At 44.5% G+C, this 16,274-nt stretch overlaps 1 protein-coding gene across 3 annotated transcripts in view; it reads left to right on the top strand.

The window, feature by feature from the left end:
- POLR1A (RNA polymerase I subunit A) overlaps positions 1–16,274 on the top strand; it is an 85,027-nt gene that overhangs the window by 40,716 nt on the left and 28,037 nt on the right. For all 3 annotated transcript variants that reach the window (XM_057742059.1, XM_057742058.1, XM_057742057.1), the window contains exons 15-18: positions 10,957–11,106; positions 12,236–12,419; positions 14,721–14,803; positions 14,923–15,081. In XM_057742059.1, the coding sequence (XP_057598042.1) occupies positions 10,957–11,106; positions 12,236–12,419; positions 14,721–14,803; positions 14,923–15,081 (576 nt within the window). The remainder of the gene's footprint in view (positions 1–10,956; positions 11,107–12,235; positions 12,420–14,720; positions 14,804–14,922; positions 15,082–16,274) is intronic.

Raw genomic sequence — 16,274 nt, 5'->3', positions numbered from 1 at the left:
GAGAATCCAGCCTAAGGAAATCATCTGAAATGTAGTAAAAGCTACTTGAAAAAAGCAGTCCATGACATCATTTCCACCATTTATAGTGGCGGAAAATTAGAAAAACCTAGATACTCAGCACTGGGACTAAATTGTGGGACATCCATCTGTTAAGTATTGTGTAGTTGTTTAAAATAGTGGTTTTAAAAGGTTATGTAACAATCTGGAAAATTCTCTGATATAATGTTGAAAGAAGAAATAGACTACACAATTCTTTGTGTAATCACAGTTGGAACATGTTAAAAATGTATGTGAACAAAAGTTTGGCATTAAAAAAAACCCAAAATGATAGAATAATTTGGTTTGTGTTAGGAATAATTTTTCACTGTTTAACATTTCTGGGCTATGCTTACTTTATAACCAAATAAAATTAGAAAATGGGCCCAGGTTTTATTTCTGTCGCAGTTGATATTTTTCATTGTTTTTTGAGAGGTTGGTACAGGCTGTTATTTCTCTGCAAGCAGGTGAAAAGGGGAAGAGTGACTGCACCGCACAAGAATATGTAAGTGACTCAGTCTGATTCTACAGAGAAAAACCACGTTTATTTTTTTTTTTTTTTTTAAACTCTTTATTGGCACATAATTGCTTTACACTCTTGTACCAGCTTATGAGGAACACCAAAGTGAATCAGCTGTATTTATACACATATCCCCATATTCCCTCCCTCCCACGACTCCCCCCAACCCTCCCCGTCCCAGATCTCTAAGGCATCACCCATCATCGAGTTGATCTCCCTTTGTTATAGAGCAACTTCCCACTAGCTCTCTATTTCACAGTTGGTAGTATATATATGTTTGTGCTACTCTCTCACTTCGTCCCAGCTTCCCCTTTGCCCCCCACCCCCCCCAACCCTGTGTCCTCCAGTCCATTCTCTGCATCTGCCTCCTTATTCTTGTCCTGTCACTGGGTTCATCAGTACCATTTTTTTTTTTTTTAGATTCCATATATATGAGTTAGCATACAATATTTGATTTTCTCTTTCTGGCTTACTTCACTCTATGTGACAGACTGTAGGTCTATCCACCTCATTACATATAGCTCCATCTCATCCCTTTTTATAGCTGCGTAATATTCCATTGCATATATATGCCACATCTTCTTTATCCATTCATTTGTTGATGGACATTTAGGTTGCTTCCATGTCCTGGCTATTGTAAATAGTGCTGCAGTGAACATTATGGTACATGTTTCTTTTTGGATTATGGTTTTCTCTGGGTATATGCCCAGTAGTGGGATTACTGGATCATGTGGTAGTTCTATTTTTAGTTTTTTAAGAAACCTCCAAACTGTTTTCCATAGTGGCTGTACCAACTTACATTCCCACCAACAGTGCAGAAGAGTTCCCTTTTCTCCACACCCTCTCCAACATTTGTTGTTTCTAGATTTTTTGGTGATGGCCATTCTGACTGGTGTGAGGTGATACCTCATTGTGGCTTTGACTTGCATTTCTCTAATGATTAGTGATGTTGAGCATCTTTTCCTGTGTTTGTTGGCCATCTGTATGTGTTCTTTGGAGAAATGTCTACTTAGGTCTTCTGGCCATTTGTGGATTGGGTTATTTGCTTTTTTGGTATTAAGCTGCATGAGCTGCTTGTATATTTTGGAGATTAATCCTTTGTCCGTTGCTTCGTTGGCAAGTATTTTCTCCCACTCTGAGGGTTGCCTTCTTGTCTTGTTTATGGTTTCTTTTGCTGTGCAAAAGCTTTTAAGTTTCATTAGGTCCCATTTGTTTTTTCTTGATTTTGTTTCCATCATTCTAGGAGGTGGGTCAAAAAAACCACGTTTAGAATTAGGAAATAAGGAACTTAGCTTGGGAAATTTATTTGTACTGCCCTAGAAAATTGTCTTAGGCTTCTCCAGGGCATTTCATACAGCCTCTTGAATGGTTTTCTTTCTTTCTAAGAATCAGAGTTCTCTCACCATTTGTTGAAAATGAAAGAGCATGTGAAGGAAGATTTGCCTGTCATTGCACATCTTGAGCATATATCTCAATGAGTGTCCACAAAGTGAGTACGCCTTTATAAACTGTCACCTAGATCAGAAAGTAGACTATCACCACCACCCCCAGAAGACCCCTCCAGGCCCCTCTCAATTTCTACCCCTCCCCAAAGGTAGCCACTAACCTGTCTTCTAACACTATAGGTAAGTTTTGTCTTTTCTTGAACTTTACATAAATGGAATCATAGAGTAAATCATATCTTTGTGTGAATCACTCATGTCGTCACATATGGTGGTAGTTTATTCACTTTCGTTGGTGTGTATAGTATTATATGAATATACGAATATATATTTGTCTATTTACCATTGATGGACATTTGGGTTGTCTTTGTCTTCATTTGGCTATTACATAGGGCTACTATGAACATTCTTTTTTTTAAAAATATTTAATCAATTAATTTGTGCCGGGTCTTAGTTGTGGCTCACTGGCTCATTAGTTGTGGTATGTGAACTCTTAGTTGTGGCATGCATGTGTGATATAGTTTCCTGACCAGGGATTGAACCCAGGCTCCCTGCATTGGGAGCACAGAGTCTTAACCACTGTGCCACTAGGGAAGTCCCTGAACATTATTGTATATGTCTTTTGTTGAACAAATATATGCATTTTGATGGGTAAATGCCAAGGAATCAAATTGCTGTGTCATAAGATCTACCTTCAAGTGTAATAAATAGTTTAATAAACAGTTTTCCAAAGTGCTTGCAGCAGTTTACACCTCCACTAGCAGAGCGTGAGAATTCCGGATACTCCTTGCTCTCGGCAGAATTTCATATTATTGTCCCATATTGTTTGGGTGTTTATTTTTTGTTTTTTTCCCCATCTGTGTAAATTAAGCCATTGAAATGGGTGTATAGTGGCATCTTTTTGTGGTTTTAATTTCCATTTCCTTAATGATAAGTGAGGTTGAGCACCTCTTCATATGCTTATGGTCACTGGGATCTCATCTTTTGTTAAGGTTCTGTTCAAGTCTTTTGCCTTGTTTCTATTCTATGCCATTCTCTTATTAATAGGTAAGAGTTCTAGAAATGTATTCTAGTACATCTATTGCCAGATATATGTATTACAGATACCTCCTTCTTGATAGCTAGCCTATTTGCCCTTTCACTTAATGCTGTTTTGTGATGATCAGAAGTTATTTCTTTATTTTTTTAAATAAACTCTATTTATTCATTTATTTACTTATTTGTTTGTTTATTTTGACTGCGAGGGCTCTTCATTGCAGCACGTGGGCCCAGTAGTTGCGGTTCACAGGTTTAGTTGCAGTATGTGGGATCTTAGTTCCCCAACCAGTGATCAAACTCAGGCCTCCTGAGTTGGGAGCACAGCGTCTTAACCACTGAACCACCGGGGGAGTCCCCAGTTCTTTATTTTATGTAATATAGTTCACCAGGTTTTGCCTTTTATGGCTGGTTCTATGTAAAAATTATTTGCCTGCTCCAAGGTCATCAAGGTCTGTATAATTGTGAAGCAATTTTATTGTTTCACCATGCCTGTTTAGGTCTGCTGTCTGCCGGGAATTGATTTTTCTGGGTGTCATGGGTGAGAGGTAGGGATCAGGATTCATTTTTTTTTCCCTCATAGGACTATTGAGTTGATAAACATCATTGATGAGAAGACCATTGTTTTTCCTCTGCTCTTTAGTATCTCCTGTGTCATAAATCAAATAATTGTATATGTGGAGGTCTACTCCTGGACTCATTTCTGTTCCATTAATTTGTTTGATTCCATTGCACCAATACCACACTGTCTTAATTATTGTAGCTTTATAATAAGTTTTGAGTTTCGATAGTAAGTCTCCAGCTTTGTCCTTTGAGACTGTCTTGAATATTCTTGGCCCTGTGAATTTCCATATAAATTTCAAAGTCATCTTGTACATGTCTGCAAAAAAATACCTGTGAGGAGTTTCATTGGGATTACATTGCAGTATTGAATCTTCCTAGTTATGAACACAGCATGTCTTTCAATGACATAAAAGTCTTGTTCATCTTTCATTAGATTCATTCCTAGGTATGGTGATTATAGATATTATTTATCAGATTTCCTAATTATTTTTTGGTGTATAGAAATACAATTGATTTTTTGTATATTGTCCTTGATTAGCAACCTTGCTGATTTCATTTATTAGAGCTCTGCTCTTTAAGTTCTTTTTAACTATAGAAGTAACATAAATTTTCCATTAAATAAAGAGACAGTAACATGAAAGGAAAAAGGAAAAATTTCCTCTCTCCAATCCCATTCATCATGTACGTGTGTACTCTCATAGAAAAGAAATAAAATTGGAATCATATTATACCTACTCAGGAGAACCATGAACCATGATTAAATTTGACATTCAATTTTGAGCTTATATTTAAGACTACTCCTTTAAAAAGTTTATTTATTTATTGGCTATGTTGGGTCTTCATTGCTGCTTGCAGGCTTTCTCTACTTGTGAGTGGGGGCTACTCTTTCTTGTGGTGCAGTGGCTTCTCTTGTTGCAGAGCATGGGCTCTAGGCACATGGGCTTCCGTAGTTGTGGCTCGTGGGCTCAGTAGTTGTGGTACATAGGCTCTAGAGTGCAGGCTCAGTAGTTATGGTGCACAGGCTTAGTTGCTCTGTGGCATGTGGGATCTTCCTGGACCAGGGATCGAACCCATGTTCCCTGCATTGGCAGGTGGATTCTTAACCGCTGTGCCACCAGGGAGGTCCTAAGACCATTTCTTTATCCATGACATTCTGGTGCCTGAGGCATGCATTTTACTCCTCCTCAGGCATGTGGATCTCAGTTTTAACTGGTCAATGAGATGGCTTACTTTAAATGAGCCACCAGGCCCTCCATAGGGAATCCCGTTATTTCAGGTAGTCTGTATTTTTCATTTGAACCACCCTAACACACTCCAAATACAGCATGAAGTTTTTTTTAACTGTTTTCATGTGCTAGGTTGACAGAACCTTTCTTGTAATTGCTTTGTGACGTATTTAGTTCACTTAATGATGTATTGTGGGCTCATTCTGTGTCTGATGTGTAGATTGACTTCATTCTTCTTAACCCATTCTGTGTTGTACCCAATAATACGGATATATGTTAGTTGATTTAACTGTCTCTCTATTGCCAGACATTTACTGAGTGTCCAGTTTTTTTGGTTTTTGTTTTTTGTTTTTTTTTCTGGCCATACCGCATGGCTTGCAGGATCTTACTTCTCCAACCAGGGATCGAATCCAGGGCCCCGGCAGTGAGAGTGCTGAGTCCCAACCACTGGACCACCAGGGAATTCCCTACTGGCAGACATATAAATTACCTGGGTTTTACTATTCTGAGTAGTGCTATGGTAGACATCCTAACATATGAAAACAGTTAAACTTTATGCCATAAACAGTGTGCTTTCATTGGTATATATTTTAAATGAATTCCTAGAATTGTGATTGCTGAGTTAAAGGGTATACACATTTCAAAACATTTTTTGAAAAGAAGTCCATTTAACTTTTAGGACATTTTTTAAAGTTCAGTACAGGCTTCATATAAATCATTTAAATAATAAATAATTATAATTCTTGTAGATTTTGCTACCTTTCACAGTTGACAAGAATGTTGCAGATGTTATCTTGTTCTTGTCACTGAGTTCATCAGTACCATTTTTAGATTCCATATATGTGAGTTAGCATACAATATTTGTCTTTCTCTTTCTGACTTACTTCACTCTGTATGACAGACTCTAGGTCTATCCACCGCATTAATGTTGCAGATGTGATCTTTCCTTCCTCTCAAGAGTTTATGACCAAAAAGTTAATTATACACTTCTAGAATATAAGTGCAGGAAAGGACCTCTAATCGTCTTGTCTGGCATCCTCGTCTTTTTTTATTTATTTCTTTTATTTTTATGTATTTCTTTTATTTTTATGTATTTATTTATTTATTTAATTGGCTGTGTTGGGTCTTCATTGCTGTACACGGGTTTTCTCTTGTTGCGGTGAGTGGGGGCTATTCTTCGTTGTGATGCACAGGCTCCTCATTGTGGTGGCCTCTCTTCTTGTGGAGTACGGGCTCTAGGCACGTGGGCTTCAGTAGTTGTGGCACATGGGCTCAATAGTTGTGGCTCATGGGCTCTAGAGCGCAGGCTCAGTAGTTGTGGTGCATGGGCTTGGTTGCTCCACGGTATGTGGTATCTTCCTGGGGCAGGGATCGAACCTGTGTCCCCTGAATTGGCAGGCGGATTCTTACCCACTGCGCCACCTAGGTAGTCCTTTTTATTTATTTTTTAATTTTAATTTTTTTTTATTGGTGTATAGTTATTTTACAATGTTGTGTCAGTTTCTACTGTACAGCAAAGTGGAGTTCCCTGTGCTATACGGCAGGTACTCGTTAGTTATTTCATATATATTAGTGTATATATGTCAATCCCAATCTCCCAATTCATCCCACTCCCCCCTTTCCCCCGTGGTGTCCATACATTTGTTCTCCGCATCTCTACATCTGTGTCTGTATTTCGGCTTTGCAAACCAGTTCATATGTACCATTTTTCTAGATTCCACATATATGCGTTAATGTACGATATTTGTTTTTCAGTTTCTGACTTAGTTCACTCTGTATGACAGTCTCTAGGTCCTACCTCACTACAAGTGACCCAATCTCGTTCCTTTTTATGGCTGAGTAATATTCCATTGTATATATGTACCACATCTTCTTTATCCATTCATCTGTCAGTGGACACTTAGGTTGCTTCCCTGTCCTGACTTGTAAATAGTGCTGCAGTGAACACTGGGGTGTTTTTTTAAATTGAAATATAATTCATATTTACCATAAAAGTTACCATTTTTAATAAGTACAATGAATTACATTCAGTGATTTTTTTTTTAGTGTATTCTTTATGTTGTCCAAGCATCACCACTAGTTCCAGAACATTTTCATAACCCCAAAAAGAAACGCATTAGCAGTCAACCCTAATTCCTCCCTCCCCCATCCCCTGGCAATCACCTCTGTCTCTATTGATTTACCTGTTTTGGACATTTCATATACCTGGTATCATACAAGTAGGTACCCTTTTGTGGCTTGTTTCTTTTACTTAATGTAGTGTCTTCAAGATTCATCCATTGTCATAACATGAACAATACTCCATTCCCTTTCATGGCTGAATAATATTCCACTGTATGGTTAAACCACATTTTGCTTATTCATTTGTCAGTTGTTAAATGGATAAGTTGGCTCATTTCCACTTTTTGGCCATTATAAATAAGGCTGCAGTGAGTATTTGTGCACCAGGTTTTATATGAATGTGTACTTTCAAGTCTCTTGAATGTATAGCTAAGAGTGAAATTGCTGGGTCATATGGTAATTCTATGTTTAACTTTTTTGAGGGACTACCAAACTGTTTTCCAAACAGCTGTACAATTTTACATTTCCACCAGTGATGTGTGAGGGTTCCAGTTTCTCCACATCCATACTAACACTTATTTTTCTTTTGTTTTTTTAAATAACCATCTTAGTGGGTGTGAAATGGTGTTTCATTGTGGTTTTCATTTGTCTTTCCCTAATAATTAGTGATACTGAGCATCTTTTCATGTGCTTACTGGCCATTTATAATATCTTCTTTCTATTCAAGCCCTCTGCCCATTTATTAATTGGGTTGTTTGTCTTTTTATTGTTGAGTTCTAACAGTTCTTTATGTATTCTGGTTATTAGATCCATATCACACGTATGATACACAAGTATTTTATCCCATTATTTTTTTGCTTTCTTGATAGTGCCCTTGACACACAAATATTATTAACTTTGATGAAGTCCTGTGTACTGCCTTTTTCTTTCATCACTTGTGCTTTTTGTGTCACATCTGAGAAGCTGTCACCTAATCCAGATTTACACAGATTTACAACTGTGTTTCCATCTAAGAGTTTTATGGTTCTAGCCCTTACATTTAGGTCTTTAATTCATTTTGAGTTAATTTTTCTGTGTGGTGTGAGGTAAGGGTCCAGCTTCATTCTTTTGCTGGTAGATATACGGTTGTCTCAGCACCATTTGTTGACAAGACTGTTCTTTCCCCATTGAATGTTCTTAGCACCCTTGTTAAAAATCAACTAACTACAGATGTAGGGGTTTATTTTCAGACTCTCATTTCTATTCCATTGATCAATATGTCTATTTTTATGCCAATATCATGTCCTGATTATTGTAACTTTGTAGTAAGTTTTAAAATCTGGAAATCGGAGTCCTCCAGCTTTGTTCTTCTTTTTCAAGATTGTTTTGTCTATTTGGGGTTCCTTGAATTTCCATATGAATTGTAGGGTTAGCTTTGTCATTTATGCTAAACTGGCAGTTGGAATTTTAATAGGGGTTGCATTGAGTCTGTAGATCGATTCAGGGAGTGTTGCCATCTTAACAATATTAAGTCTTCCAGGAATTCCCTGGTGGTCCAGTGGTTAAGATTCTGCACTTCCACTGCCAGGGGCCTGGGTTTAATTCCTGTCGGGAAAGTAAGATCCCACAAGCCACGCAGCACAGCCAAAAAAAATAAAGTGTCAAGTTAAAAAAAAAAAAGTTTTTCAATCCATGATGTCTTTCCATTTACTTAGATTTTCTTTAATTGCTTTCAGTAGTATGTTATTGTTTTCAACTTACAAGTTTTGGACTTGTTTGGTTCAATTTATTCCAAGTATTTTATTCTTTGTGACGCTATTGTGCATAGAATTGTTTTCCTAGTTTCATTTGCATCATTGTTAATGTATAGAAATACGGTTGATTTTCGAATGTTGATCTTATATCCTTCAGCTCTGCTGAAGTCATTTCGTAGCTCTAATAATTTTTTGTGGATTCCTTTGGGTTCTCTCTACATAAGGTTATGTCATCTGCAGTTAGAGGTACTTTTCGTTCTTACTCTCCAATCTGAAAGCAGCTTTATTCTTTCCATGCCTGATTGCCCTGGCTAGAACCTCTAGAACATCGTTGAGCAGAGATGGCAAGAGCACACATTCTTTCCTCGTTTCTGATCTTAGGCAGAAAGCATCGTCTTTGCTCACTAAGAATGGTGGGTGTCGGTTTCTCATCGATGCCTCCCTGTTACGAGGTTGATGGTGTTCCCTCCTGTTCCTAGTCTGTTGAATGTTTCTATCATGAAAGGGTATTGAGATTGTCAGATGCTTTTCCTGCCCCCTTGGTGTTACAGTTGCAGTGGCAGGTCACATCTCCCTGTCCTTAGATGGTTGGGTACATATGTTACCTTTCTCTCAGACTTCCCATCCTGACTGTGCCCAGCTGGCTCTCCCCACTGTGCATGAGGCACTGTGGATGAAGTGCAGCTTGTGGTCAGCATCCCAAGGAAGTCACCCTCCTGCCTTCACTCCTCACCCCTTCTCCTGGCGGTGCCGGCCTTGTGAAGAACGAGGGCCAGGACCTTCTTGGTCATTTTCTACTGAGATAACAAGAAATATTGTCTGCTTTCTTTAACGATGCTGTTTCCAGTTGTTCCCCAGCTCCCGACGCACATGCGTGGAAAGACAGTTGCTCTCATAGCTGCCCTGACCCCCTTGTGCACACATAAATGCTTCTTTGTGGAGTCTGGTGCAGGCACACAAAGAGCTGCTGAGGCCAGCAGATGGCTCCCAGCCCCGGGGCCTGTCAGACCGGTCTCCCTGCCCCCAGCCTGCTGTGCCTTTGGGCATGCGTGCTCTGGGCCTCTCTGGAGCTGACCCATGGTCCTCCCCAGTTACGGCTGCCCCCACGTGGGTTCTCTGTGGAGCAGCTATTCGTGAAATTGCCTCTCTTGGCCTCCTGTCAGCAGCCACGTGTTGAATGGATGGCCATACTGATGGGCCCAGCTGGGCGGGGGAAGAACTCCCCAGCCTTTCAGTAGCCATAATTAATCCCAGTCAAACAAATTTATTTCTGGTATTGGCTCTGTAAAAGTGAATTGTAGGAGCCATCGGGTGGCCAAGCAGTCACATCAGCAGCGTGCCCTGTGACGGGCCTCACACAGAGACCCCGTCCCACGTGCTCCCACTCGGGTCCCCTTAATAACTGCTCCTGAAGTGCCAAGACGACTTCTTCTTTTTCTTTTTTTGTAAAGATTTATTTTTTTCTTATTTGTTTATGTTAGTTTTGGCTGTGTTTTGTCTTCGTTGCTGTGCACAGGCTTTCTTTAGTTATGGAGAGTGGGGGCTACTCTTCATTGTGGTACGTTGGCTTCTCGTTTCGGTGGCTTCTCTTGTTGCAAAGCATGGGCTCTAGGTGCATGGGCTTCAGTAGTTGTGACACATGGGCTCAGTAGTTGCGGCTCGTGGACTTTGTTGCTCCACGGCATGTGGGATCTTCCCGGACCAAGACTCGAACCTGTGTCCCCTGCATCGGCAGGTGGATTCTTAACCACTGCACCACCAGGGAAGTCCTGTCATGTTTTGATGTGGCCTGAAAGTGAGAGAAGGATGCCTCTGACGAGCGTCTTCGGACCTTGGCCTCCGTCCCGGGGCTCACGTGTCAGGGCTGCCTTTCCCTGGCAGAGGGCAGTGGTACCAGCCCTGCTGTCTCTCCCCACCTTGCTGTCTTTGTTTTCCTTTTTTTTTTTTACCACATACAAATTTAACTCTTTCTCTACTGTGACCCCACAGCAGTTTATTTTCCTTTCCTTCCTTTGGTCTATTCAGGAACTTAATTTTTGGGTCTAGGGGATTGTTCACTCTGAGAGGTGCAGTTCTTAGTGGTATGTTTCCAATCCTAAGCTCCCTCCTAAGTCACGTAAGCAGAAAAGTAAAAACCGAGATCAACTTGTCCCACAGACAAGAAACTCTCCCTTTTTTATTGTTGTTGGGTTTTCATTCGTTTGTTTGTTTCTGCTTCACCTACAAGCTCATCAGAATGGAGTTGTCTGCCTTTCAGGGTGAAGAGCGACAGGAGGTCCCAAAAGGGAACTTCTCAGCTTTTCTTCCTGCCATCAGCTTTGTCTTCTTTTGCTTCCAAGGTCGTGTCTACGCTGCTCATCAACATAATCCCAGAGGACTACGTCCCACTGAACTTGTCGGGAAAGGCGAAGATCGGTGGGAAGGCCTGGGTGAAGGAGCCTCCTCGGCCGGTTCCTGGCTTTAACCCCGAGTCGATGTGCGAGTCCCAGGTGTGGCTGCCCAGCTGTATGGGTTGGAGGCTTCTAGTTCCGGGTTTAGGCAGCTTGATTTAAAACCAAGACAGAGAAATGGAGGTACATGCACGGAAAGAGGAGTCGTGCCTGAAGGGAAGGAGTTGTACCCAAACTGTGTTGACTTTGGTTTTGGAAAGAGTAAGAGTTGACTACTAGCGTTTGACTCTCGGTATACAACTCATAAACAATCAGGTTGGGAAGGCGTCTCCAACAGAAGGCCTCTGAACTTGACTCTGCAGAGCTTGGCAGTGCAGACCCTGTGTTTTCCCCTGAGACCTCTGAGAGGCAGGAGGTTATGAGGCTGTTGGGAGGTTTCACACCTCCCAGCACCACGCCCAGGAGCCAGGCCTCGGGGGCCACCCCAGAGCAGCCAAACCCGGGGACACAGCTGCTGCAGGAGAGCTTGACTGTGGCCCCACACTAGAGATTGCCAAGGCCTCAGTGTGCTCTTGGGGGAGTATCCCCAAGGCCCCAGCTCACAAGTCACAGGGTCTGACACGCATCCGGTTTAGAACCCAAGCTGCCCCTTTTCTTTCCCTTCCTAGATCATATGCTTAACGTGTGCAGTGCTGTGCACCTGGAAATCCTTCTTTGAATTAGCTTCTAATGTTGAAGCCAACTTTGGGGAAGTACAAGTTCAGGCCTGAAATAATATTACGAGGGTGAGTCAAAAATTATCCACACTCTGGCTGTAGAATTTATAGAAGTTTTAATATAACCGGAGTGCATATCATTTTTGACTCACCCTCGTGAAAAGGTTATGTTTTTCTTACTCTCAGGGTGTAAGGGAGGGAGTACCTAGGCCAAGGTCATGGGTATGAAGTTTAGAGTCCAGATGTTCTCATTTCCAGTCAGAAGGTCTTTGTCAAGGATCCTTGACCTCAGGCAGCACATATGGGTGGAGGGAGCAGGGGGACATAAGAACACACTGAAATGTGTGTGTGTGTGTGTGTGTGTGTGTGTGTGTGTGTGTGTGTAGTCTTCTTTGCATCGAGGACTTGAGGCAGGTTACAATAAGGTTAACAAGACGTGAGATGGGGTGGGGCTGGGGGCTCGCACCGGAGGCGTGGCCTCCAGCCCCGCGCTGATGGCCGTCGCTCCGCAGGTGATCCTCAGGGGAGGGGAGCTGCTGTGCGGGGTGCTGGACAAGGCGCACTACGGGAGCTCCGCCTACGGCCTGGTGCACTGCTGCTACGAGATCTATGGTGGGGAAACCAGCGGCAAGGTTCTCACCTGCCTGGCCCGCCTCTTCACCGCCTACCTGCAGCTCTACAGAGGCTTCACCTTGGGTGAGTGCGGGCAGGTGGCCCTGGGCCCCTCCCCTGGCCAGCATGCCGGCCAGGATGTCTCCCCGGCTCTCCTCGCAGCCTCCAAGGGAACAGCCAGGCTTCTTCTACGCAGGCATCCTCACTCGGCCACCAGCAGCATTTCATAGCCTTGCTCCATCTCAGAGCTTCCACTCCCCCACCCCGCTGTGTTCCTTCACACAGCACAGAGTGACCCCCCTGCAGCCCATCTCCACTTCCTTTCTGTTCCTTTTGCAGCCCCACTCTTTCTGGTTTTCAGTCCCTGAGGCTGACTTTTCACACTCACACTCACCTCCATTCTCTCCTGCAAGTGCCCTTCCAGAGTCCTTCAGGCACTCCACGCCCCACCTACGGTCTTCCCGGTTGCCAGAGCTGCCCGAGGCAGTGGGTGCTGTTGGAAACACTGTGTCAGGGCAGGCCTGTCGGGTGATCCTAAGATAGAAAGAGGAGAGGAACTCTGGTTTCCTCCCTGGAAATGAGAGCCCAGGGTTTCAGGAAGTTGGCTTTGGTGAACAGAACACGTGTGCCCTTACCTCCTGTGCCCTGAGCTCATTCAGGGCAGTGCGTCTCCAGGTGCGCGGAGCAGAGTCCGAGCCCTTCTGCAGTTTCCCGTGAGGCATGGGTGACGGACTGAGCACGCGCCCCCGTGAGCGTGGGAATCGTCCAGCCGACGAGTCCCAGCGGTGGGACTGAGACTCTGTGGTCATCGACGGGCTCGCATGCAGACATGGGGCCGGCGGGCCTACCACAGCTGGCGTTTGCTCGTTGGCTGGCAGCGAGGCCTGCATAATTATATAATTTGTATTAATTGTGGAAAAGTCAAAATAAATACAGACGTGAAAATAATTTAAAATCACCCAGCATTCAGCTGCCAGAGATAACCACCACCCTATTGATTGGATGTGTGTCTTTCTAGACTTTCCGAGTGCAGACACATTCAGAAAAAAGGGCACCCTACACTATCTAGTGTTTTGTAATCTGCTCCCCTCCCCCCATTTGCAGATGTGTTTTATAAACATCCTTTTGGGTGAGCAAATATAAACCGACATCCTCAGGTTGGTGGCGGCAGACTGTTCTACTTGTGCAGGTGTACGTAGCTCACTTAACCAGTTCCTGTTATTAGACGTTTAAGCTCTTTCCTGATTTTCATGATATTGCTGGGATGAGCACTCTTTAACAAGTATTTTTAAAAGCGGAACGTAGAGGAGGCTCCCACACCCAGACAGTGATGAGGACCAAACCTAACAAGCAGCTCTGCTTAGCGCATGTTACGGGGGGAAATTGGCCAAAGCGCAAAGACCATCTGGTGCGGAGAGACTGAGAGGAAGCAGGGCCAAGCTGGGCATCAAGCTTGGAGGGCGGGATGGGCTACCATGGTGCCTTCCAGCCCTCGCAGCTGGAGGTCACTGGAGGGACAGCGGGCACCCTGGAGCTGACCCTGTGGAAGGGCCCATGTTCATGGTTGTGGCTTCTTCACAGAGGGACAGTTTTCTTTCCCCTCCCGCTCACACGAGTTTGTTAGAGGCTCCCAGGCTTCCAGGACATTGCATGTGGGAGGCCAGCCATCGTAGCCCAGCTTTGGAACAAAGCGGGCTTTGTTTCCCTTCCTACTCAGACCTTGGCTGAGGGACTTTTGAGCCCAGGAGCTCTCAGATGGAGACAGAAAATAGGTCACTGAAAGAGGAAGTGGAAAGATTTCTTGCCCAAGGTGAGGAATTCCTCAGTGCAGTGAAGCCAGCAGGACAGGCTTATCTGAAGTGACCAGACTTTGCTCCTTGCAGAGCAGCGGTGGTGGCCCCTGGCACCCAGGCTTGGGTGTCTGTGCACCTGCACCTACATCCTCACAGCTGCGTAGGGTGGTCCCTGCGACGTGTGCTTCTGGGAGTCAAAACTGGGATGTACTCTCCCTCCCTCTTTTTTTTCCTCAAACTCAGTTTTTCACCCAAAACATCATCTCCACTTCCAGCCATTCATCCAGCATGTTTTTATTGAATGCAGGGAGTGTAGCTGGTGGCAAAGAGCCCACGTTTGGGACTTGGGCCTGGGTTTCCTCTTCACCTCTGTCACCTTGGGCTCAAGCTTGAGCCTTAGTTTTGTCATTTGTAACACGGTCAGCACTGAAGAGATGCTAGTAGTTTCTTAACGTGATGTGAATGTCACCATCTTTATCCTGGTGCTCCCTGCATGCGTGGCGCCGTGCTCCATGTCCTGACCTCACCAAGTTCGTGGCCTGGTGAGAAGTCGGGCCTGGTTGCAGCCAAGCTTGTCCATTTCACTTCACAGGCGTGGAAGACATTTTGGTCAAGCCGAAGGCAGATGTCAAGAGACACAGGATCATTGAAGAGTCCACTGACTGTGGGCCCCGGGTGAGGAGGGCCTGGGGGGCTACTGCCTGCTGCAGGGGGTCGGCTGGGCTCCAACGGGATGGAGCCCACACCCTCCGCACTTGGCTACAGCCTCCGACATTTTCCTTTTCTCATTCTAGGCTGTCAGGGCTGCATTAAACCTGCCAGAAGTGGCATCATGTGATGAGGTCCGAGGGAAGTGGCAGGATGCCCATCTGGGCAAAGACCAGAGGGATTTTAATGTGATTGATCTGAAGTTCAAGGAGGAAGTGAACCATTACAGCAATGAAATTAACAAGGTTAGTCCAGCAGCGTGTGCACTTGCCCCCACCATTCTGAATGCTGGTTTTTTAAAAAATTACATTTTGATTCTCACTCTGGGCCCTTTGGAGCAATTTGGCTATTTAACAGCTGACTAGGTGAGATGCGAGCTGGGGCGAGTAGAATTGATCATTATGAAAAGCCAAGGGCTTCATTTCCTCACCCAGTTAGGGTCTGGAAAGATCTTTGATTAATGCTGAGAGAGAAGGCACTGCACTGTTTTCCTTTTTCTTTTTTTCTTTGCTTTCTCCGGCCACGCTGCGCAGTTTGCAGGATCTTAGTTCCCAGACCAGGGATTAAACCCAGGCCCTCGGCAGTGAAAGCTGGGAGTCCTGACCTCTGGACCGCCAGGGAATTCCCCACTATTTTTCATTTTAAATGCTTGTATTTTGGGGTGACTGCATTAAAGGGGACTGAAGAAAGGCTTTCCCAGGGGTCACTACAGGCTGGAGAGACAGAATGAAGGACCAAAACCACGAGTGCTGCTTGTGTGGGGTGGCCAAGGGTGACAGCCTGGGTTCAAATTCTGGCTCTGCCATGGACTTGCTGTGAGATCTCGGGCCTTGTGTGATATGAGCGGTCTGAGCCGGGGGTCGGGGTGGGAAGAGCACCTGCCTTGCTGGGAGGATTCAGGAGCTCATCTACACAGTGCCCGGGGCGAGGTGTGAGTGCCTCGCCAGCCCTCCAGAGCCCCTTCCCGCACAGCTGGGAAAGGAGAGGTGCATCCCCGCACGGGCCGGGAGGGCAGCCTTCTCGCCCCAGAGCTGGGGCTTCCAGTCCTACAGCGTGAAGGAGCCCACCTGGCCCTCACCCTGCCTCTTGGGCCTTGAGGCCCCACCGAGGAGGAGAAGGGGAGGCGCGGCCAGCGCCCAGCAGAAGTCAGTGTTTGTTCATGGAGTCCTCTGACTGGCTGTCAGCATCCCCTCAGCTGCCAAGAATGCAGACCTCATTGGTACAGTTCCGTCCTTGAGAGCTGTGGTTGAGAGGAACCTTCCAGCACTGCGTGAGAAGCAGGAGGCTCAGCTTCCAAGGCTGACGGGGGATACTGTGGATGGGGTGTCCTCTCAGGAGCATCTCAGGATTATTTCTTGTTCCTCCATCTCTTCCCATTCACTCTGCCTCTCCTGTGTGGGGCTGGGTCTCTGCAACCCTAGGCAGAGGCTTAGATGGA

The sequence above is a fragment of the Hippopotamus amphibius genome, chromosome 7 (assembly GCF_030028045.1).
Source record: "Hippopotamus amphibius kiboko isolate mHipAmp2 chromosome 7, mHipAmp2.hap2, whole genome shotgun sequence".
Lineage (NCBI taxonomy): Eukaryota > Metazoa > Chordata > Mammalia > Artiodactyla > Hippopotamidae > Hippopotamus > Hippopotamus amphibius.
Note: the sequence above shows the minus strand (reverse complement) of the source record. Positions and strands in the feature narration are given on the sequence as shown.